General features: G+C 40.3%; 1 protein-coding gene across 5 annotated transcripts in view; it reads left to right on the plus strand.

The window, feature by feature from the left end:
- Positions 1–402: 402 nt before the first annotated feature.
- The window catches only part of dop1a (DOP1 leucine zipper like protein A), a 33,613-nt gene continuing 10,676 nt past the window's right edge, over positions 403–23,339 (plus strand). For 2 of the 5 annotated variants that reach the window (XM_032557571.1, XM_032557573.1), the window contains exons 1-26: positions 403–748; positions 4,165–4,361; positions 4,438–4,619; positions 4,718–4,888; positions 6,912–7,101; positions 7,212–7,310; positions 8,165–8,264; positions 9,468–9,577; positions 11,302–11,416; positions 11,539–11,659; positions 11,743–11,862; positions 12,088–12,205; positions 14,331–14,360; positions 15,546–15,785; positions 16,842–17,367; positions 17,463–17,746; positions 17,834–17,986; positions 18,093–18,193; positions 18,284–18,549; positions 18,655–20,767; positions 20,939–21,050; positions 21,525–21,707; positions 22,109–22,234; positions 22,417–22,551; positions 22,976–23,031; positions 23,113–23,217. In XM_032557571.1, coding sequence (XP_032413462.1) covers positions 4,224–4,361; positions 4,438–4,619; positions 4,718–4,888; positions 6,912–7,101; positions 7,212–7,310; positions 8,165–8,264; positions 9,468–9,577; positions 11,302–11,416; positions 11,539–11,659; positions 11,743–11,862; positions 12,088–12,205; positions 14,331–14,360; positions 15,546–15,785; positions 16,842–17,367; positions 17,463–17,746; positions 17,834–17,986; positions 18,093–18,193; positions 18,284–18,549; positions 18,655–20,767; positions 20,939–21,050; positions 21,525–21,707; positions 22,109–22,234; positions 22,417–22,551; positions 22,976–23,031; positions 23,113–23,217 — 5,894 coding nt within the window. In that variant the 5' untranslated portion in view covers positions 403–748; positions 4,165–4,223. The remainder of the gene's footprint in view (positions 749–4,164; positions 4,362–4,437; positions 4,620–4,717; positions 4,889–6,911; positions 7,102–7,211; positions 7,311–8,164; positions 8,265–9,467; positions 9,578–11,301; positions 11,417–11,538; positions 11,660–11,742; positions 11,863–12,087; positions 12,206–14,330; positions 14,361–15,545; positions 15,786–16,841; positions 17,368–17,462; positions 17,747–17,833; positions 17,987–18,092; positions 18,194–18,283; positions 18,550–18,654; positions 20,768–20,938; positions 21,051–21,524; positions 21,708–22,108; positions 22,235–22,416; positions 22,552–22,975; positions 23,032–23,112; positions 23,218–23,339) is intronic. The other 3 variants (XM_032557574.1, XM_032557576.1, XM_032557575.1) reach the window with 2 other exon arrangements.

Here is a 23,339-nt window from a genome sequence, read left to right on the forward strand (position 1 = left end):
TATTATTATTATTATTATTATTATTATTATTATTATTATTATTATATTTGGCATTAGTTAATGCACGTAATTTAATTTTATCTATCATTCTAAAATCATTATTCCTGTTTATGAAGACTTGCTTTACTTTGAATATCTCTACAAAATAAAATAGATCATATCGATCTGAATAAATGAAAATGTGTTTTTATGATGCATTTGTTTATTATTCACTTTATGGGACTGTTTATTTATTTCTCTATTCTTAGCTGATATATGTGATCCCTTATGGTTTTGTGATATTGGCATAACAAATTATGCACGGAAGTCACTCTAAAAGACGAGCCAACCCATCGAGCTTTTATTTTGAAGGCACCGGATGTAGTTTATGAACGTGCGTGGTGACTTTACAGCAGGAGCGGATAGGTGGAGGAGCAGGCGGACGTATCTGCAGTGCAGTCTGGGAGCTGTCAATCGTTTAGCTTTGTGCCTGTAGCGATGGCAGCTCTACGTTCGCCTCAGTTTATTTACAAACAGCGGGATTGTACGAAGACGGGCAGGAATATGTAGGATAGAGTCATTTATTTCCTGCTGACAGAATATTTCCTTCAAAGGACCTGGACTGGATGAACGGGTGTCATCGGAACGGGCCCAGCTTTTAAACAGTCTGTAGCTAAACGGCTAGCTATGACACATTTCTGATGTTGTCAGCCGTTTTCATTTATCGTTTCGGATACATGGTTGAATGACAGTCCTTCGTCCGGAAACGGTAAGGCTTTTTAAAGACTTTTTTTAAAATCACATTAATCTGAGCACGGTGAAATTAGCTCACCTAGCTCGTGACAATTAGAGAGCTGTTAGCCAGGATGTTACAGAAGTCCTACTCTAATATAGCATTCTTAATAAAAACCCATAGAGACAGAAAAGTCAATAATGTTCATGGAATATATGGTTTTTCATTTATCGTGTATCCATGTTAAAACACACTGCTCCACCTAAGTTGTTATTGTTGAAAGTCCTCATGTTTGCGTCACACACAAACTGAAAGTTTCCACCTGTTACAAACTAATATTTGACAAGGTTTTATATTATTAAATGTTAAAAAAAAGGAAAAAAGTCTCCATTCTTGGAGCCACTTCATCACATAAACCTGTTAAACCACGAAGCAGCCAATCACGAGGCAGACTTTCAGGTGAACGAGTCGTGTCCAAGGAAACGGTGAAACTTGAACCAGCCATTAAAACTGACTGGAGGACATGATCTGATGGAAGCTCAGGATCCTTACAGCAAGGCAGGAAGGTTTAAAGTAGGGCACCGTGACCAGTTATCAGTTTGCCGTGATATGTTGTAAATTGTTATTTAGTCATGATGAAATTCTTCCCTCCAAAAACCAAGTTTCCATAAGCACGTTCTGTAGATTTATTATTAATAAAGTTTCTTTAGTGATCATTACAAGACGGTCTCCTGTATAATTGCCACATCACCTGCTGCCAGGCAGACAGATCCTTGTACCTCTTGTGATGAAGCAACACAGAATCAGCAAGTTTCTCTTTTTTCTTTCAAAGAAACACAAAATTCAGCTGGATGTTCCAGCAGAATTTTGGAACATCCAGCTGTGGGAAGCAATACCTTATATCCAAGCTGTGGTTTTAATATAGCTAAGCATTTGGTTTTGATCATGACTGGACTGTAGTGGCAAGGCGGCAACAATAAAACTGAACCAGCTGATAAGCCCACGTCATAAATTGTTAAACCTTGAAGCATTGGGTCACTTTGTCATCCACTTCTAGCCTCTAAGAGCAGGAGTCTGAGGATAAATTTGGCACTGTTTAAAATGAATCAGGCAAGCGCTGATCTGATGAGACGACTAATTCAATGACTTAATGATAGTCAGTGTCTGGGGTAATGGACTTGATGCTGGGATCAGTCTGCTAAGCGTTCAGACTCCATGTGCTCTAAGGTTTACCAGCCGTTAGAGCCGAGTTTTATTCAAAACCTATCTATAATAACAGGGACAACTTTCCAACACCATAGTAAACGTCATGTCATGAACTGAAGTTAATAATAATAAGTGACCAATGTAGTGTTACTGCAATGTCTACAAGTAAATCATGCTAAAGTAATTCATAAACTGAATTACTGTGAGATTTTCTACCAGGAGCTAGCCAATTAGACATTCCAATGGGAAAATATGCAGTCCTTAAAATATATTAACAAAACATTTTTTTTTTCAATGTTTAGATCTTTTTTTTTTTATGTGTTTCTTTTATTTTTTTTAAATGGGTGGAAAAAATAGATTTTTATAGCTCTGACCTGACCTGAGTCAGGCTTGTTCCCGTAAACTGAAGTTCGAACGTTTTTAAATGAAGGTGGTCTGATATTCAATCAGAATTATTGTAGAAGCTGCAAACTATGGAGAATGGCAGAGTGGGTCCAAGCACTAAGTTGTATGGGACATTTCAACAAATATTAATTCTGGCTTGTATAAAATCTTGACTCCAGGTGGCTTAAAGAAATTCCAATAGAAAATCAGACTTGCTTACCCAATACTTGGTGCTCTAACTGATGATTATCAATTACTGAAAGATTGGATTTTTCACTAATTGAAAAATTATTGAAAAAATGTTTGAATTACTCACTTGCAACAGTTTTCTTCTGCTGACTCCCAAACTTCTACTATTGAATAACCTGCAGCACATTTTTATTTCACTTTTATATGTTATAGTACTTTAAAAAAAAAATCAGAATATGTAGATTAAAGAAAATCAAAAATCAGTTTTGCTAAACCCTAAAGCTCACTCAGTGTATCTTTTTTTTTTTTATTATTATTATTTGTATTCAGTTTTAAATCTAGAAAAAAAAAGATTTCACATGACTTATGAAAAAATAAAGTAATTTGAGAATCATCATTGGTGAACCACATATTTTAATTCATATGACATGAATAGTATGGGGAAAAAAACCTCAAGCTTATTATAGTTAACTAAAACCAACAAAAATAAAAACTGAAATTGACAGAATATTTTTTAACTGAAATAAATAAAATTGATAAAAACTATAGCTAACTGGAAGTATATTGTGTGTTTATAAAGCTATCAAAATGTTGAAATTATTCTTAATTTTTGTGTTTAGGAATCTATGTATTAGCCTTTCAAACTGATGTGAAATTGTTTGTTGCCCCCCCCCCCACCACACACACCCCCATACAAACAATTTACATCAGTTGTCGGCAAATTACAGCGCTCCATTCTCCTCCTGGCGGCTATGCTACGCTAGTCCATGAAATGGCAACAGTAAAAGTTGGGAGAAAACTCCAGAGTCAGTTGCTTGTTAAAAAAATAATTGAATCTATTTTTTTGAAAACCATATCTTCTGTTGAGTATCCATTACCCAGTGAATGTATAATCTTAATAATCACAATATGAGACTGTGACCTTTTTGAATACTGCACCTAAAAATTAACCAATGTATGAAAAAAAACTACCAACTAATAAAAACTAGACTAAAACTAAACAATATTTAACTAATAATAACTCATGAAAACTAGCAAGCACACGCTAAAAGCTAATTAAAATGAACTGAATTCGACAAACAAAAAGTCACAACAACAACAAAAAAACTATAATGAAAAACTCAAAACTAGTGTAATCCCATGGTAAACTAAAAATTGGATTTATTAACAAAAAAAATAGCAGGATAGGCTTGTTTAACAGCATTTAATGTCTTCTGTGTAGCTCCATGATCTAGAGATGGCGTTGCTTTTAATCAGCCATGTTAACCCAAAACTCCACAGCATCGCAGCATGAGCTCATATGATGTTGAAGCTCTTAATTTCTAAACCCGGTGAGCAGAGGAAAACGAGTCTGAATCAGAGGAGCCAAATCCTTTTAATAGCTGTTCTCCAAAGATATTAGGTTGTAGGAGGAATAGAAGCAACATTCTGACCAAGTAAATGTTTTATTTCCAGACTTTAAAAACCGACTAAAGGAAATAAGGAAATGAGATAAGAGCTGCTTGCCTCAAATGTCTGTTAAATATTTATTACCCCTTCCTGTTCTAACTGATGAGTATCTGGGGAGGGGGGGTTTGTGTTTTTTTTTTTTTTTTCGGACCAGCCTCAAAGAATTGGGCAAGCAGTGTTTCCCAATGGTTTTTATTTGTGTCAAAAATGTCCTGCCATTGCAGGGTTGATGTTTCTATGAATGGCTTGAGTTGTTGCATGAGCGTAAAAACCAGCCGGGAGAATGAATGCAGAGGAAGTGGAGCTGCTCAGCGACTCAAAGTACAGGAACTATGTGGCAGCAGTGGACAAAGCCCTCAAGAACTTTGAGTATTCCAGCGAGTGGGCCGACCTCATCTCCGCACTGGGCAAGCTCAACAAGGTCAGAGTGGGGCAGGACCTCAGCAAGCCTGACTGTAAACAACTTCACAGATTGACACAGTTTTGTCTCTTTCCAGGTTTTGCAGAACAATGCAAAATATCAAGTTGTCCCCAAGAAGCTGACAATAGGCAAACGGCTGGCCCAGTGCCTCCACCCAGCCCTGCCCAGCGGCGTGCACCGGAAGGCCTTGGAGACCTACGAGATCATTTTCAAGATCATTGGGCCCAAGAGGCTGGCCAAAGACCTTTTTCTGTACAGGTAAACCTGATCCCAGCCAGAACTAACTCTAACCTTTTGTCAAAATATTTCAGAAATTAACTTCAGTTGTGTTCTGATTCTGGTTGTTGTCGCTGCAGCTCGGGACTCTTCCCACTACTCTCCAACGCTGCTATGTCTGTGAAGCCTGTGTTGCTGGGGCTCTATGAGACCTACTACCTGCCCCTGGGGAAGACTCTCAAACCAGGCCTGCAGGGCTTACTGACCGGCGTGCTGCCTGGTCTGGAGGAAGGTTCAGAGTATTACGACAGGTAGGAAAAGAGAAGTGCTGCTGCAACAACATGAGCGCACACCAAGGAGAAAATTATTTGGAGGGGATCTCTTGGCGCACTGGGTGGAAATAAAAAGATGATCTTATTAATATTGTGTAAAATTGACTTTTTTGAGGCTGACATCATCTCATAATGTTATTCCCTCATCAAAACATACCTGGAGTGTTAATTTGACTCTTTGGATGCATGTTTGAGAAATCATTTAATCTAGCATGGCAGCCATTCAGCTGTTCAAGATTCCTGGGTGGACAAGGCGTAGCTCCTCCTCCTTGGAGCTGCAGTTCCCAAACTTCTGAGCTTCTGCTTCACATCTCACCTCTACCCCATGACTCTCCCACTCAGCTCCTTCAGACTAGCCAACACCTTGAATTAGTAAACACCTAATAGAGCTGCACATCAGCTGAGTTCATTATATTAGCTAATTCTCAGTGAAACACTGGTAACAATGTTGTTAAAGGATTAATAGAGGAGTGATATTGTGATGACTTCCTGAAGGCAGAGTTTCTGATAGAGCAGGAGCTATTTAAAAAGACGGAGACCCAATTTCAAACTGTTCAATCAGAAAGTCAAATTTCTTTTAAGTTATATTTGATATACACTGAATGTTTCTAACATTTGTAGGTAACATACTTACATGTTACTGGTTACTTGAAGCACATTCTTACTTGTGCTATGAAATGGCACTATGTGCCTTGAAAATGCACATAAGCCCCTTTAGACTTTTTTTCTGTTATTTTAAAATGAACTCTGGCTAGACACTAGAGGGCGCTCCAGTACTAGGAAAGTCATTGTGGACCAAGCAGTTCAGCTTTTCTGGTAACAGCATATGTCCTTTTTCCAAAATATAGTTTATATATTATTATTCCTTAAGTAATCATTTGGTGATTAAAACTGAGGTCAAATTATATGGATGGAACTGTTACACACATCCGTAGCAATGTGTGACTGAAAAGAGATTGCCTAAATTCTGGCCTTGTAATAGAAGATTGTGAGCTTTTTACTTTCCACACAGAGGAGGCATTTAATTTTTTTTCATAATATTTTTAAAATGTGCTTTGAAATGAATTTCCAGTGCACCTGAATAGAAGCCAGTTCCACTTTTTCCACTAAAATTGTAAAGAATTAAAAAATTGTACATGAATGCCCTTCATTTGTCTATAAGGTGGTAAAGTGAGAAACTTACAGAGGAAGATTTTTTTTTTTACTTTTAATGAAATACATTCCTGTAACATACACAAATATGTACCTAAAACGCTTTTTCTGAACAACACCTGTAACAAAGCTGCTTCAAAAAAACAATACAGTGGCCTACCAGGAAAAGTCATTGATCTTCCTCCTGTGCATTACCACCACTAAGCTCGTCGTCTTCTTCAGTATTGGAATTGAGCAACCACACATACGCTTCCTCAGTCGCTCTCAATCTCACTTTCGTCTCGAGGCAGATTCGATCCTGAGTTTGTGCCGTCCTCTTAGTCACGCAGCACTCCAGCCTTTTGAAACCTGTTGATAAAAGGCTGCATATTAGCCACACTGCAGTGTTCAAAGTATAAAAGGCAGCGACTTACAAGTTAAGAAACATATTAGAATTATTTGCTTCCAAATTAGTTTATTTCAAATCCCATTTTACTCCAGCTTGTGCAGAAAGATTGTTTTAAACTTGGTGAGTGGAACAACTATTTCACTGCCAAGTCTCCCTCTGTGGATCGTTTCCCGTTTAGAGCTGGTGTCATCGTCTGTGTGTGTGTGTGTCTGCGCGTTTGTTTGTAATACCTTGTGGGGACGATTTTCCCCACAAGCAATTGTTGTGGGGACCAATTGCTCCTTGTGGGGATCAAAGCCTGAACTAAGGTGTGAATTGAGTTTTGGTTAGGGTTATGTATGTAATGGTTATGGTTAGGATAAGGGTATGGTTTAGGTTGTAGAAATGAATGGAAGTCAATGGAAAGTCCCCACAAAGATAGCCATGCAAACATGTCTGCGTGTGTGTGTGTGTTTCCAACAGAACCAACACGCTGTTGGAGAAAGTTGCTGCAGCCGTGGAGCAGTCGGCCTTCTACAGTGCCTTGTGGGGCAGCATCCTGACCAGCCCCTCTGTGCGTCTCCCCGGGGTCTCCTTCGTTCTGCTGCACCTCAACCGGAAGCTCTCCATGGAGGACCAGCTCTACGTCATGGGCAGCGACATTGAGCTTATGGTGCGCGTTAAATGATCCGGCTTGATGAAATCATTTCATGACCTTCAGCTAACAACAGATAAGTCATATTTTCTACATACGAAGTAAAAGTGAGTTTCTGCTCTCACCAGGTGGAGGCTGTTAGTACCTCGGTGCAGGACTCAAGCGTTTTGGTCCAGAGAAGCACTCTGGACCTCATCCTCTTCTGCTTCCCCTTCCATATGAGCCAGGTAAATGTAACCACTGCGAAACATTTTTAGTCTAGTTTAGGACGATTCAGGAGTTGCCTAAGTTCAAACGATCTCAGATGTTCTGCCGGAGAAACTGTCAAATAAGAAAAAAGGTTTTGGTATTCTTGTGACAATACCAACAATATTTGTATTTGAAATGATGCACAAGATGGCCGAACGAGAGGAGAGCAACATGCAGGTCAGCAGATAATCAAACCCATTTATGCCCACTCCCAGTAAATACTCTAACCACCCTAATTTATCTGGCTTTCTTGTAAAGTTTGATGTTGATGTTGATCTATAGTTTTTCTGATATTCTAAACTTCATTTGAAGAGGGTTTTTTTTTTTTAGGACTTTAGTTACTTTTCACTCATTTTCTCTCCAGACCTGAATATGAAAGTATGTTGTGATTAAAAGAAAAAATGGACAAGTTGACAAAATATGCCCAGAAACCAGCTTTGAAAATAAGAATCTATCAAAGATCCACCACACAGTGGTAACACCTGTGTATCCTTTGGTTATTTACCATCTCTATGCCATGTTTTCAGTTAACAGGGCTTTGGGACTTGCCTTGTTGGAGCTAAAATGTAGGGTTTTTTGCTGCATAGATTCAATAAAAGAAATTTGAACAACTTCCCTGTGAAAGGCTGCTGTTATCAAAATGTTTGAAGAACCAAGTTTACTGGGCAGTTGAAATTAAACCACCATAAAATTGGAGGATGGAGCGAACATATAACATCAACCACAGAGCATAAAACACTTATTTCTTCCGTCTGAACAGATGTAAATGTAATCAGAAACTCTGTCCCACATGTTCTGCTGGGTTTTTTTTTTGTTTTTTTTTTGTCTTCAGGCTACCCGCCCTGACATGATCCGGATCCTTTCAGCAGCTTTGCATGTGGTTCTGAGAAGAGACATGTCTCTGAACCGCAGACTCTACGCCTGGCTGCTGGGTGAGAAACACACACAAGATACACACTCTTATCTGTGTGACAAATTGGTGAAAGAACAGTATAATATTGCAATGGTAATGAGGACAAAATACTCTATTGCATGTTACCAGTCATTACTGTAGCATTCATACTGTTTTCCTATACAAGTTTTATAGAAATGCTTTCTAAGCATTTTTGTGCCAAGAAACCTTTTCTATATTTATTCTAAGGCTTTCATCCTTTCTTTCTAAGGAGTGCACAATATTAGAAAGTCACAATAAAAACTGCAATGTCTGTTATCAGTTTTATATGATAAAATATTATGCAAAATGATATTCAGATGACAGTATTTGCAACAGTTTGTGCAGCCCTACTTCTGAACAACAAGGAGTGTAGTGTATAATTGGTCTGTTCACTGTTTTAATTCACTTTCTGTCATTTTTTGCTCCCTTTGGGCAACGCAATGGTGAGTATGAATAAAGGTTAATCCCAATCTTTAGGGAATGTATCATCATACCATCGTTTAAAACAAATCCGTTCAAAGTTGTTGGTACTGATGATTAAAAAGCTTGCTTGTAATTTCTACTGTACATTGTTAGGTTTTTTTTAGAATAATGATGATAATGATTTTATTGACGATCAAACAACAACACCCAGTCTCACAATTAGTTTAGCTGCACCTCTTTAAAGTTTAAACTGCTTGACAAATAGTGGCTCTGTAACATAGTTGAATAATGAGACAAATGTTCCAAAATGTGATACATATTTCACATTAAACAGATCTAAGCAAACTTGTTCTTGGGGACAAAAATATAGAAGATGAATAACTTTGTTGCAAAAATATACACACCCTTCAAGAAAATGAGGTTGTTGAAGCACCCCATGTCTTGACTTTGCAATGTTTCAGTTTATCTAATATTAATATCTTCTAATATTTATGTTCTATTCAGTTCTATTGATTGCAGGAGTAAAATCAAGAAGACAGAATACTGAAAGTGAATCAAGTAACATTTTCACAATATATTAGCTTAAAGGACTGTCCATGTTATTGTAGATTTTAATTTGATTTTTCTTGTGGTATATTAGCTTGTCACAGTATAGCCGAAAAAAAAGAAAAGTTTATAATTTGTCAAATTCCCATAATTTTAAATCACAAAAATCTAGAATTTGTACAATTTTGATATTCCTTTCAGTTCTGAATGTTTGTCTTTGTCACTTTTAAAGGCTTTGACAATAATGGCGGGATGTCAGGCCCCCGCAGCACTCGGCAGAGCAACCCGGAGGAACACGCTTCCCACTACTTCAACAGCTTCTCCAAGGACATGCTCGTCCAGGTGAGGTTTAAAGCTGAACGCACAATCAGGTCAACCAAGGTGTCCCACATAACCCCCAAAGGACGCGGCTTAAAAGAATATGCACGTCTATGAAGGGTGGCCAAGTGCCTGTCTGTTTGGAATGTTCCAAACCTTTCGCTGCTTTTGGGCGCCAGACGTTTTGTAGTTTCCCTTTTTACTTCTCTTCCAGTCAGACGTCCGCTCTTGGATGTGGATGGGTTTGCTGCTTGTATTCCCAGCAGCCTGAGCTTTAAGCGCGTCTCTCTGTTGTAGTGTAAGACATCACGATGCGCTTCAAATCATGTCATCTTTCCTGCTGTTTGATACGCTCAAGTTCTCAAGGGACTGGAACGGGATGCACAAAAACTGAACAGGAGCTTCTTTTTTTTAGTATTGTGTAGGTTTTTATTTTATTTTATGGGTGTTTGTGTTTTTTTTTTCCCTCCCACCTCTGCCATCTGCTCAGAGATGGTCATTGAAGCTCTCTCAACAGGGAGAGTGATGGCAGCTCAGAGACTCAGTTAGAAGGCAGATGAGGCGTAAAACATGCAGGGGGAAAAAAAATCAAAAACATAAGGGAGAAATTATGAAGTTGGTTTTGCTAAGTGTTTTCAAAATAATAAAAAAGGTCAAACAAACAGATCTGCTCCTTTATTTTACAGTTGAAAATAAAATGTTTACATACACTGAATAATAAGAGGCTTTAGCTCTGTTTTTTCCCTGTCTTTCTTTTCTCAAAAAAACCCAACAAATTACAGAGAATATTTTCAAAAAGCGGCCTTCATTTCAATCATCTCTTCTCTGAGTTGTACGACGAAAAATTAGGGCCAGGCAACGAGAATTTTTGTTTTAATTATGAGGATATCGTCATTGTATCTGCAGAAAAAAAAGACACAATTTTACCAGAAAAAAAAGGTTCGTTATCAGGATCTGACGTGACCAGCTTAATTCGTGTAGTTCTTCTTGCTACTGTTAATAATTTGATGTTGATGTGTCAAAAGGTACAATTTTATCTTCACAATATGCTCAACATTTCTCATTTAATTTTTTTACTTTATTCTCATTATGGCAATGTTTCGACTCTCTTGTCATATGACCGTAACTTGTTATATTCTGACTTTATTCTCGTAATAAAAAATAACTCTTAGCTTGGCCTTTATATCGACTCATAGAGTTGATCTGAATTCAAAGTCCAAATAAATAGAAGCTGTAAACAAGATGGCTGCCATGGGTGTGCTCATATCGCTCTGAACTATTGGTGGGGAAAAAATCCAGGTCTTCCAAAAATTTAATCTTCCATACATTTTCTTACACCCTTGTCCCTAATTGGGTCAGGAGGGGGTTGGTGCCTGTCTCCAGCGAACGTTTCGGGCAAGAGGCGGTGTACACACTGGACAGGTCGCCAGTCTGTCGCAGGGCAACACAGAGACAGACAGGACAAACAACCAAGCACACACATGCCCACACCTAGGGAGAATTTAGAGAAACCAATTAACTTGACAGTCATGTTTTTGGACTGTGGGGGGAAGCCACGCTTACACAGGACGAACATGCAAACTCCATGCAGAAAGACCCTGGGCCGGTAATCGAACCCAGGACCTTCTTGCTGCAAGGCAACTGCGCCACTGTGAAGCTCAAAAAAATGTAATCTTCAAAAACCTAAAATTCTGTACGATGAACAGATTTGGTTTCTATATGTGTCTGTTTTCATTTTTTTCTCTTAGGCAATGGTTGGGATTCTGCAGGGCAAGGCTCGAGGTGGGGAGGAGGAGAGCATCCTGATGCACGACCTCAAGCCGTTTCGCATCCTGATCAGTCTGCTGGACAAACCAGAACTAGGTAACCTGTCGGTCAACGCCTCAACCGCATCGGGCTTTTACTTGTGTGGTTAAAAATGACATTTATCATATAGGTAAAGGTTTTACTTGTATTGGCTGCTTATTTTTGATCTGTCGCTCCAGGGCCGGCCATTCTAGAGGACGTTCTGATCGAAGTGTTTCGGACTCTTTACACACAGTGCCGGACAGAGTTGGACCTTCAAAACCAGAGTCCGTTCAGCAAAGAGCACACACACCTCAGCAGGTGAGTTTAAACCTGGTTTTGGTGTTTTATTTTGACTCAAAAACGCAAATAACAGAAGTTGTTTATTTATTTCTCTCTTCTAGTAAACTGCGAGAAAACAAGAAGACGGCAGAGCTTATCAAAACAGCCAATCTCCTGTTCAACTCGTTTGAGCCGTACTACATGTGGGACTACATCGCTCGCTGGTTCGAGGAGTGCTGCAGGTTGATGTCAACATGCATTGTAGACTGAAATACTTAAATGATAAAGCCATGTACAGCAGATTAGCAAAGTTTAACCTCCTGTCATTGCTTTTTAAGCAGTTTGTCTGTAAACCTGTTTCATTAGAGGCCTAGAATGGATTCTGTCCTCGTTTTTCACATTACTTTATCTTAAAATCACCTCTGATCTGTTAGCATTGAACTGTTTCTGATATATTTGTGTTTCAGGAGAACATTGAACCGCAGCACACGTGTTGCACGATACGGTTGGAGTCTGGAGTCTCCTGATCTTTCTCTGGTGGAGTTCTGTCAGTTGGTAGATTTTCTACTAGACATTGTTTCATTGGTGAGATTTCTCTTTCTTTTTTACTTTTTTCTCTCTCTCTTTCTCTGCCATTTTTCTGTCTTTCCATCTCACTTTTGATCTTGTATTTTTTTTTTTCCTCTTTTGAAGATTTTTCTGTTTCAGATGGTTTTTACTGTTACTCTTTCAATTTCTGCTACTTTATTCTTTTATTTTTGTTAGGATTTTTTTTGAATGTGTGAGTTCTGGAGGTGCCAAATTTTAAGATTTAACTAATCTGTAGCAAAACCATTGTAATTTTAATTTTAAGAGAAGTTGTAAGTAAATAGGCAAATGTTTTTTTAATGAGTAGTTTTTAGGGTTTGCCTCATGTATGGGGATAACTAGGTTTAATGCACCTAAAACATCCTTACCAACTGTTTTTTGTTGTTAACGTTTTAATTTTCCTACTTGTATGTCAGCTGGTTTTTTTTCTAGTGTACTGAAGGAAATCTGAGCACAGAACAGCAGCAGCCAGTAGAGTCTAAAACTAAGATTTGGTTGATCGACAAAGTGCCCATGTTTTATAATACAATTTTGCAAACAGAAGAAACAGAAATCTTGCATTTTAAAAACTTATCTTCCATTCTGCAGGTTTTTCCCTCCAGTATTTTCAGCACAATTTATTCTGTTTTTAGAATATTGGCATCAACGTGGTACAAAAGTATTGTTTTTTTTCTTTTCTTTCTACTATGTGCTATTCTTCCTTTCTCTTCGTTCCTTCATGTTTTATTTTATCTCCTTTACATTCCCCCCCCCTCTTTTCTATTCTATAATCTTTGTAATTATAGACTCCTGCTTCAGCTGCCTGTCTCACGCACGCTTGGCACACACCTCCTCTATATATCCAGTATGTTTGCTGTTTTAGTATGTTCCACAAACATTTACAGTGTGGCATCCATGTTGTCAGAATTTGGGATTCAACTCTGTTTCCTGCCCAAGTTTTTGGATGTGACACACATTAGAGTTTGTGTGTTCTGCTTACAGTTCTGGCCTCAAGTTTTCAATACACACAACATGGGCTTGAATTTCATATTAAAATTTATATTTGGGCTTTTAATAGTTTATTTGAACAAACTAAAAAAAGTCGTAGCCAGTTTCAGAGAACCCACTCACTCCGCTGCAGAATTCTGATTATACAATCGAACACTCTTCTTCTGTTTAACTCGTGCAGTGTATCAGCATGATGCTGACATTAGGCCTTTCACGATAACGGATTTTTCTGGACAATAATTTGTCCCAGTAATTATTTTCCATACATGATAACATTATTGTTTTGAGACCATTTTCAAGTAATATATACTGTAGGTAAAGGTCTAATAATGCAAGTTTGCCCTCTGCAGGATCAGTACATTAAAATTTTGCAAAGAACTCTTCACACTGGAACAGGACAACATTTTTAATATCCAAAATAACACAACAACCAAAAACAATAAATAAATAGGAAATAAAATCTTCGCACAACCAACCTGACATTGGTTTTCTAGCATGTTCCAAAGAATAGGAAAGGGTATCTCTGGTAATATTAGGCTTCTAGAGCGGCCAACCTAAACCATGATACATTTATAGAAATAAACTGACAATGATTTCTGTGCATTTATAATGCATGTGTGATTTTGACCTTGTGCAAGTTGGAGAAAATCCACAATAAATTAAACTTGTGCCCTCAATTGTTATTAAATTGGAGTCAATATTTCATTGCAGGAAAATTAAAAAGTCTAGTTCAAATAAATTATTAAAGGCCCAAAATGACGATGTTATTGACAACGAGTGAAAGTAAACTTATGACCATAACTGTATGTGCTTTATGTATGCATCCTCCACACAGTCTGAAAAAGCCTGCGTGGGGGGAAGGGGGTTAAAGTCTCCTTGCCAGAACATTGTTTGCATCTTATTAGTAAGACTGTACGCTTTTATACTGCCGTTTCCAAATTGAATAGTTTGGAAATCCTACACTAGTGTTACCCTGTTGAAATGCTCTGTGAGTGTGTGTGTGTGCGCGTGAACTATACAGTAGTGTGGTAATCGTTATGAAAGGATGAGTGTGTGCGTCTCTGCAAACAGTGACGTGAGGCTGATGCTCTGCTTGCTCCTGTCTGTTCAAACTCTCTGCTCTTTCTCCTTGAAGCCTACTAGAAGCATGAGGGTAATCTGCCAGGTAAAGTACAGCTCTTTCCTGCTTTTTCACCTCACCTTGCTTCACTGAGGCTACAGTAACATTTCAGCAATGTCCTACCAACATCCCTCAGGCTACCTTTGTTCCTTTTTTTTATCTTCTTTTTCTTTCTGCTCTAAGTGTTCGTGACTGACTTTGCTTTCATCTTTGTAATGCCAAAAGGAGAACATGATCTTTAGGGATTATGATCATTACATGCGACAAAAACTTCCCTTGGCTTTTTTTTTTTTCCTCTCTATGTGCTTCGTGTTATGCATGCATGCAGTTTACGCTACTGCACACATCATGTTGTTTTTTTTAAAAAAAGAATTCACATGTTTTAAGAATTATGATATTTTAATTTCATAACATGATTTCATGCTTATTTTCTAATTTGGAATTTATTAAAACATTTTTGGTTTTATGTTTTGCTTGTTAAATAAAAATAACTTGAATTGATTAGTATGAAATGGGTAGGTGTCCATTCATTTTTATTCATGGTGTTTATTTAAATTATATTTGTACCTATTTTGCCTTGCAAAGGTGTTATAGCCTGTTGATAGTTTCACATTTTCCACATTATAACCAACTTCATTGTATTTTATTGCGATTTATATCTGCCAGACCAACACAAAATAATCCATAATTGTAAGGTGAAATGAAATTAATACAAGGTTTGATTATATTATAATGTACTTTTTTTTCTATTGATTCCTATGAGTGACTACTTTATAGAACCGCATTTCTATACAAGCTTTACAAAGTGGCTCGACTATTTCTTTGTTACATAGTCTTGCTGCAGATTCTTAAATGTATTTAGGTCTGAATATTAGCTAGTGCCATTGTAATACATGAATATGACTAGTTTCTTTGTAATTTTGATCTTCTTTGCTCTTTTCCACATACTTCACAATTGTGTTTTACTTTGTGCTGGTCACACAAAGTCAAAATTATACATTGACGTTTGTGGCAGTAACATTGGAAAACGTTCAACGGGCTTGAATACTTTTGCAAGGCAGTGTCGGTTAAAACAAAAACATGCAAAAAAAGACTAAACTTATTCTTGAATTCAAATTATTTATATACATTTGAATATTTTTAAAAAATCTTTTTAGAAACAGTTGGTAACCGATGCACCCCACCTAGTCGAACAAACGACTTGGTCTAATTATTTGTCCATATTTCCAGGAGACGTACATAGAAATCCAGACGGAGCATCTTCCTCAGCTGCTGTTGCGAATGGTGGCAGCTCTGACCTGTCATCTCCAGGCGCTGGACCTCGGGGAGCTCACCCACTGCCTTCGCCTCTGCTCCAAGATCCTCAGCAAGGTGCAGCCTCCGTTGGTGTCCCCGCTCGCCCTCCCCGTGAGTCCACAGCCGCCGGGCCTGGCGGCACAGAACAAAAGCAGAGATGTGGATGTTAAACAGGTAGACTTTTAAATTAAAGTCCAATCAGTTCTCTCTTTCTGATACTCTTTAAAAAAGGGAAGAAGAATCTAGGTCTTGCCATTGGCATTGCAGTTGGTCTCCATTGGCCTAGTTCTGATACAAGTAATAGTCTAAAACCCCATTAGCTTAGTCTCTGATGGTGTGTCCTGCCCCTGATCAGGGCCTCTCGCTGCATGTTGCACACTTGGTTGGGTGGCCATTAAACTCTCCCTTGACGCAAAGCATTTGAAGCTAAAAAAAGAAACTCTGCTTTGGTTAATCATTGACCTTCTGGTTCCTTGGTTGTTGTAAGTGTTTTGCGATTCACTGAGCCGTGGCTTACAGTTCAAAGTTCCCTTCCCAGAGAAACATGGATGAGTTGAGGTACGTCCCTAAAGACTTGGAGCAGAAAGATGGAAGAGAAAAACCCAGCAGCTGAGCCCTTTCATTTTCTCCCAGAGGAGTTGGATGACTAAACTAGCTTTAGACACCTTTACTTTATTCTGTGTTCTTTAGAGTGGAAACATCCAGTCAAAAATTATGACGACCCGATCCCACCCATAAGAGACTATGGAGACTGTTTGGTTCATCTGAGTCCAATCTGTATACGCTGCTTACTTTTGTTATGGAGCCCCAAGATAGCAGTGGCCAAAAAAGTGGAAGTTATTGTTCAAAGTAGTAAATTTTATCACGATATATTGTGATACTATTGTGACAACGATAAAAGTGATAAAAACTAAATTGCCTTTGTTCTGTGATATGAACAGAAGCAAGCCTTTTGCATCATCAATTCAAGAATGTGAAGTCAAAGCTTTAGAATAGCCTTTGTAAGGTAACAATGCACACTTTACAAGGCAAAACTGCTGTATCTCATAATATAATGTCAGCAAAGCCTATGTTTGTCAAAAAATGTAATGACCTGCATTCAAATTGAAACATGCTTTAAAAAAAATAAAGCATGGTCATTTTTTTTGTCTTACAATTATAATTTTGATTATTAGTTCAAACTTTTTGACACTACTCATGAGATCACACTCCCTTCTTTTTTGTCGATAGACTCCTCCCTCTGTCCCAGAGATGACCGACAGTGGGGACGTGTTTGACGATGGGGAAATCCCTACTGGCAGTCGCTCTGCAGAAAGTGGCTTCACAGACTTTGTTCAATACCGAGAAGATGGTTCCGAGGATCCAGAGCGAGCCTCTCATCCCCACCCGCCTCTTAGAGCAGGCAGTCGTCCGTCAGGCTCATGTCAGTCCAAGCCTTTGGACAAACCAGTCATGCAGTGTTGCCTGGAGCACTTCCAGCAGTTTCTCTCCTGTCTGATCACTTTTTATATTGTTCCTGAGCACCTGGACAAAGCTGAGGGTCAGAGAGGTGAGCTCTTGCATTCGGGGCCTTTGGTTTCCGCAGGTTCCCAGCCCAGTAATTATACGGAGCCGTGCTCAGGAGCTGGAGTGGTCCAGAAAGATTGTCTGGCTGCATTTACTGCTGCCTGCCAGCTCTTCTTAGAATGCTCCAGTTTCCCAGTCTACATTGCAGAGGGCAACCTCAAGTCCTCGCCTGCACAGGAAGAGCAATGCGGTACGTCTTTGTTCCAAAAAAAGATGAAACTGTTTTTATCTTTTCTACTAATCTATCCGAGATAAATAAATGCCTTGCTTCATTTATCTGTACAGACAGTGAGCAGGTTCGGCTGCCAGTGTGGCTGCAGACCCTGATGGATGCCTGCTGCCTGGCTGGTGACTTCAGCCTACAGGGTGTTGCCATCTCCCTGCTTATGGACCTAATAGGCCTGACTCAGTCAGTTGCTGTGGTGACGGCAGAGAGTCTGGCTTCCAGTAGCAGTACGGAGCCCGCTCAGCCAATGAGCCCCAGCCAGGGTCGAGTGGCTGTGGTCATTAGGCCTCCACTCACTCAGGGAATCCTGAAGTATATTGCGGATAAAACAGACTTCTTCAAGGTAGAAAGTGAAGAAGTTGCTTTACAGTTAGTGGGATTCATATCAATCCTTTAGGGTATTGAGTTCTGTGTCTTGTCTTTGGCTCAGAGCGTTGCAGTGATATTATGGGACCAGCTGGGTGAAGGAACTCCTCAGCATCACCAGCGCAGTGTTGAGCTCTTTTATCAGCTACACAACCTGGTTCCTTCATCCAGCACCTGTGAGGACGTCATAAGCCAGCAACTCATGCACAGAGACAAGGTCAGCAAAATGAACATGTCTGACGTCAAAAAGGGGCAAATGTATGTAGTTTTATATTTTATTAAATTAGTGGAAATCATTTCATTATCACTGTTTTGTTTTTCAGAGAATTCGTTTGGCAGCCCACGTGAAGTTCTCTGTTCTGTGGCATTTAACGCGAGACTTGAACATCACCAAGTCTTCTCCGTTTAGTCGCACATTTGACAGGTTAGTTCAATTTATTAAGAGTTCCCAATCGTTCTTTTATTAAACTTTCTCCAAATCATCCCTCTGATTCTGACTTTTTTCCACCCTCAGGTCTCTCTTCATCATGCTCGACAGCTTAAGTTATTGGGATCCATGTACCAGTGCGGTCGGTCGGGCTTGGTTAAATCAAGTCCTTCAGAGACATGACATTGCACGGGTTCTTGAGCCACTCCTACTCCTTCTGCTCCATCCTAAAACTCACAGGGTTTCTATTCAGAAGGTGCAAGCCCAACGCCATTGGGCACAGATATTTCCTGATCCACCTGAGCAGGAACCAACAGAACCAATCTACATTAGAGACTCCGGCTTCTCAGACAGTGAGCTGTGGATGTTAACCTTTGTCAGATATATTGATGACTCTTTACTTCTCTGGTTGGTTTCAAGCTTTTTCTGAAACATCTGTTTTCCTTTCCTGTCTTTAGACTTTCTTCAGATTCGAAGCGAAGGGGGTGGGCATGAAGACTTCAGAGGTCTGACAATAGGTGACATGGAGCCATTTTGCCTGACGGTAAACCCCCTAAGTGACAGCTTGTCCATTCTTAGCCTGAGCAGTGAAAACTTGCACTTAGCTGGTGAGTATCAGACCAGGGACCAGCAGGAGGAGCAACAGAGTTCAGAATCAAGTGGTTCTCATTCATCTACACTGGAAAACGGTAGCTTTGAAGACCCTGAGGGGGTCAGCTACATCGGAAATGGCTCAGATCGACCGCTTGGTTCATCTGATGAAACGCCTGACGACTCCATAGAGGAAGCTGTGTCTTGTGTAGTGAAGGACCTGATTGATAGGGTTCTGAATTTAGTTGATGAGGAATCAAATGAAACCTCATCTCCACCTGAAAATTGGCCCCAAACTGATACTGAAAGCACTTCTTCAGACACCTCCACCGGGATCCGCCTGGACTCCTGTCCTCCTCAATGCTCCAACCACCAGAATCTGCCACAGTTGTTGGCTGAAGGCACACTAGAGTTCCTCTCTGTTACTCCAGCGGAGGGACTACACAAAGAGGGCATCGCCCGCCACAGTTCATCGCCCTCCATCGTCATGTTGCCAGACAGCACTGATGCAGCCACTCCAGACCGCAGCCTGCAGGTGGAGGACCCTCAGGCCCGCAAACGTAGCCACAGCAGCACTCAGCTTAGCCTTAAAGGGAAGATCATGGAGAAGCTGGTAGACAAGTCTCCAGGGGTAAAGCCCAAGATCAAGAAGACTAAGAGGAAGGAGGAAGAGAAGCAGAAAAAAACGAACCAAGCTGAGAAACTGCATCCACTCAGTATTTTCTTTGGAGACAGTCTAGACCTCGAGAACTGGTACAGCTGTGGTGAAGGGGAGGTGTCGGAGATCGAGAGTGACATGGGCTCACCGAGCGGGGGCTCTTGCGGGACCGGTGCCGGGGCGAACGTCACAGGGCGCAGATCGTCCTCCGCGCTGCCTCGTTTTAACATCCATCCTCTCTACCAGCACGTCCTGCTCTACCTACAGCTCTACGACTCCTCTAGGACCCTGCATGCCCTGTCGGCGATCGCAGCCATGGTGAGAGCCGCTCCCTCAGGCTTTGTAAGCGCCATCTCCACCACCAGCATCAACAACACCTACACTCCACAGCTCTCCTTGCTGCAAAACCTACTTGCTCGCCACAGAGTCTCTGTTATGGGCAAAGACTTCTACTGCCCCATTCCCCAGGACTCTCACTCCCATTCTTTCCGCAGTGCCATGTACCTGGAGATCATCATCTCCCTCTGTCTCTACTTCCTGAGAAGCTATTACTCTGCCCACGTGACATTGGGTCCTCAGGACTTGGCAGGAAACCGGGCCATGCAGCTGACCAGCGTGGAGGTCTTGACGCTGCTATTCAGCGAACTAGCCAAAGTCACAGCTGGCTCGGCAAAGGGTTTTGCTAGCTTCATCAGTGACGTCCTTTCCAAGTGCAAAGTTCAGAAAGTCATCCTCCATTGCCTGCTTTCCTCCATATTCAGCGCCCAGAAATGGCATGACCAACGGACGGCAGGGGTCAACGTGGCCACGGTGGAGGAAGGTCTCTCGGAGGACAGCGTCATCAACATGTCGGAGGACCAGATAGACAGCTGCAGCGCCGTTCAGTCCCAGCTGCTCCGGCTGCTGCAGAGTCTAGTTGTACTTGAGCATAGGGTCTTAATGCCAGCAGACGAAGGTGGAGAAGGAGGACCTGCCGCAGGAGGAGCAGGTGGAGGGCCAGGAAGCGGTGGAGTGGCAGGATTTGAGATCCTAGGCGGGGAGGTGGAGCATGTTAACCCTCAGCAGCCTATGACATCACTGCAGTACCTCCATGGTCAGCCTATCACAGCTCAGGGCATGTTCCTGTGTGCAGTCATCAGGGCCCTGCACCAGCACCATGCCTGTAAGATGCACCCCCAATGGATAGGGCTGATCACAACCACCCTGCCTTACATGGGGAGGGTCCTGAGGAGGGTGGTGGCCTCAGTGACTCTGCAGCTATGCAGAAACCTGGATAATCTCCTCCAGCAGTACCGCTATGAAACCAGCATAACTGACACCAGGTAAGAACATGCAGGAGACATATTGAAATAAAATGACATAGCATGACTTGGCCAGCAGATGGCAGTCTTTACTACAGAATGAACATCATTCTGCCTAATGTTTCACCCACACTACACCTGCAGGTCAGATTGGGTTTTAGTCAAACTGTGTATTGTCTGACTATCCTATAGACCCCAGTGGATGGCTCTCTGCATCCCTCCAGACCTGATTCTGACTGTGCTGGAGGGAATCACTTCCATTATCCATTACTGTCTGCTGGACCCCACTTCACAGTACCATCAGGTGAGGGCGCTGCACATCAAGCCCTGAGGATTCTGCTGCAGAAAATGAATAAAGTTCTTGTTTTTTATGATTTTGCTGGCACTAAGATTTGTCAGGACATATTACAAGGCCTTGAAAAAGTATTTACGCCCTTTCAACATTTCCACATTATAGCTATATAAATAAATCTTTGTTTATTTTGCGGAATTAATTTAGACAAAGTAGTCGACAATTTTGAAGTGGAACGGCAAAAAACGCTTGGTTTCAAAATGTTTTTTATGTTTAATTTTAAGTGTGGCATTTATTTGTATTCAACTTCCTACTTTGTGTTTGTCTATCACATAAAGTCTCAATAAGGGAAATTGCAATTTGAGGTTCTCACCTGAAAAATGTGGCAAAGTTAAGAGTATAAAAACTTTAACAGTTAATATTTTTAGTTTTCTTTCACAAAATTTGCTACCGACTCAATAACAAGGACCTGGTTGTTATCTCCAGTTACAAGTGAGTGTTGACCAGAAGCACCTGGCCGAGGCGCGTTCAGGCATCCTGTCCATCCTCCACACCATCATGTCTTCCGTCACGCTGCTGTGGAGCGTGCTCCACCAAGCCGACAGCTCTGACAAGCCAGCTGCCGCTTCAGCTGGCGCCACCTCAAACATCAACCTGGGCTCCACCAAGGTCTGTCAGCAAATGTAGATCCATGAATTTCTGCCTGATAAAATAAACAATTTTGCAGCTGAATAAGAAAAACATTAACATCTGTAATTTTTTATTGCAGTTTTATTCCGTTTATTTTTTATTAAGGAGTTGTTTCCAATGAGATTTTGGACAATTTATTTTTATTTATTTTTATTATTTCTTTATTTAACCAGGTAAACCCCGTTGAGATCTAGATCTCATTTTCAAGAGGGACCTGGGCAAAAAATTTGCAATAATAAAACTTTTTCCAAGTTTATGTTTTTAATTGTTGTTTTTGCTTTTTCTAAAGAAAGAGATTTCGAAAAAATAAACTGAAATGATTCTATCTGTGGCATCTTTAATTGTGGATCTCATCTAGGTTCCTTGCATGTCATTCACAGAATCTCCGTCAGCAGATCTTGGAACTGCTGGGTCCGATCTCCATGAACCACGGCGCTCATTTCATGGCTGCAATTGCTTATGTTTGGAACGAGAGAAAACAAGTCAAGACGCCTATCAGAAATAAGGTAACCATAAGGTAACCGGGGAGAAAAACGGTAGAACAATGTTGAGCAGATTGAGGAAACATTTATATGAAGTAACATATGAAGCAGCCTAGAAAGCCAAGTTCTCCAGTAGGTTTTATTTTGATGGTGCGCTTTAAATCCTTTCAAGGTGTTATTGCATATTCATAATGTTCATCTTCTAGGTCATCCCTGTAGCGAGTGAGGAGCAGCTGCTGCTGGTTGAGCTCGTTCGGTCGGTCAGCGCCATGCGCACTGAGACTGTTATGCAGACAGTGAAGGAGGTCCTGAAGCAGCCACCTGCCATCGCAAAAGACAAGGTTGGTTTACAATACTTGCTGTTGAAGCCGGCAAAAAATTTCATCTGCTTTTATATAAAAATCTCACAAATTTAAATGATGATCAAATTAATTGTCATTGAAAAGTTGAGGTATGTCAGGAAGTTGTATCAAAAGTGAAACGCTGACTCCTTCTTTGTTTTTGTTGTTTTTGTTTCTGCTAAATTTGAGGATTATGGTTTATGGATTTACACCAATGGACACTTTAGATTTCAAAAGACTGACAAGAAAAGTCTTTTTAACTGGCTACGTTAAGGCCCACAGTACTTGATGATAATTGGGAGGCTTATAAATAATAAAAACAATTTAGAAGATGAACAGCTAACTCTTGTTCATTTTCTGTATAAATGTACTAATTAATTGTCTGTTTTTTAGTGATCTAATTTCATTTTTCACCTATTTTTAGAAGCACATCTCTTTGGAAGTCTGCATGCTACAGTTCTTCTATGCCTATGTACAGAGGTTAGTACATCACATCAGAGCTGTTGGTATTGACAGATATCTGGCTAATGATTTCTAATTTTTGTCCTCCTTGTGTCCCAGGATTCCTGTTTCCAGTTTGCTTGATAGCTGGCCGTCTCTGCTGGCGCTGCTGAAGGACTCGGTCCAGTTGGGTCTGCCTGCTCCTGGGCAGTTTCTCATACTGGGGTTGGTTTCTCTACCGAATCTCTTTCTTTATAGTGTCAGAATACTCCCTCAGGTCTAAGTTTTTAAGAAAAATAATAATAATCTGACTGCAGGAATCCAGAGATTGTTCAGCCATTTGTTTG

Source organism: Xiphophorus hellerii, chromosome 3 (assembly GCF_003331165.1).
Source record: "Xiphophorus hellerii strain 12219 chromosome 3, Xiphophorus_hellerii-4.1, whole genome shotgun sequence".
NCBI classification, from domain to species: Eukaryota; Metazoa; Chordata; class Actinopteri; order Cyprinodontiformes; family Poeciliidae; genus Xiphophorus; species Xiphophorus hellerii.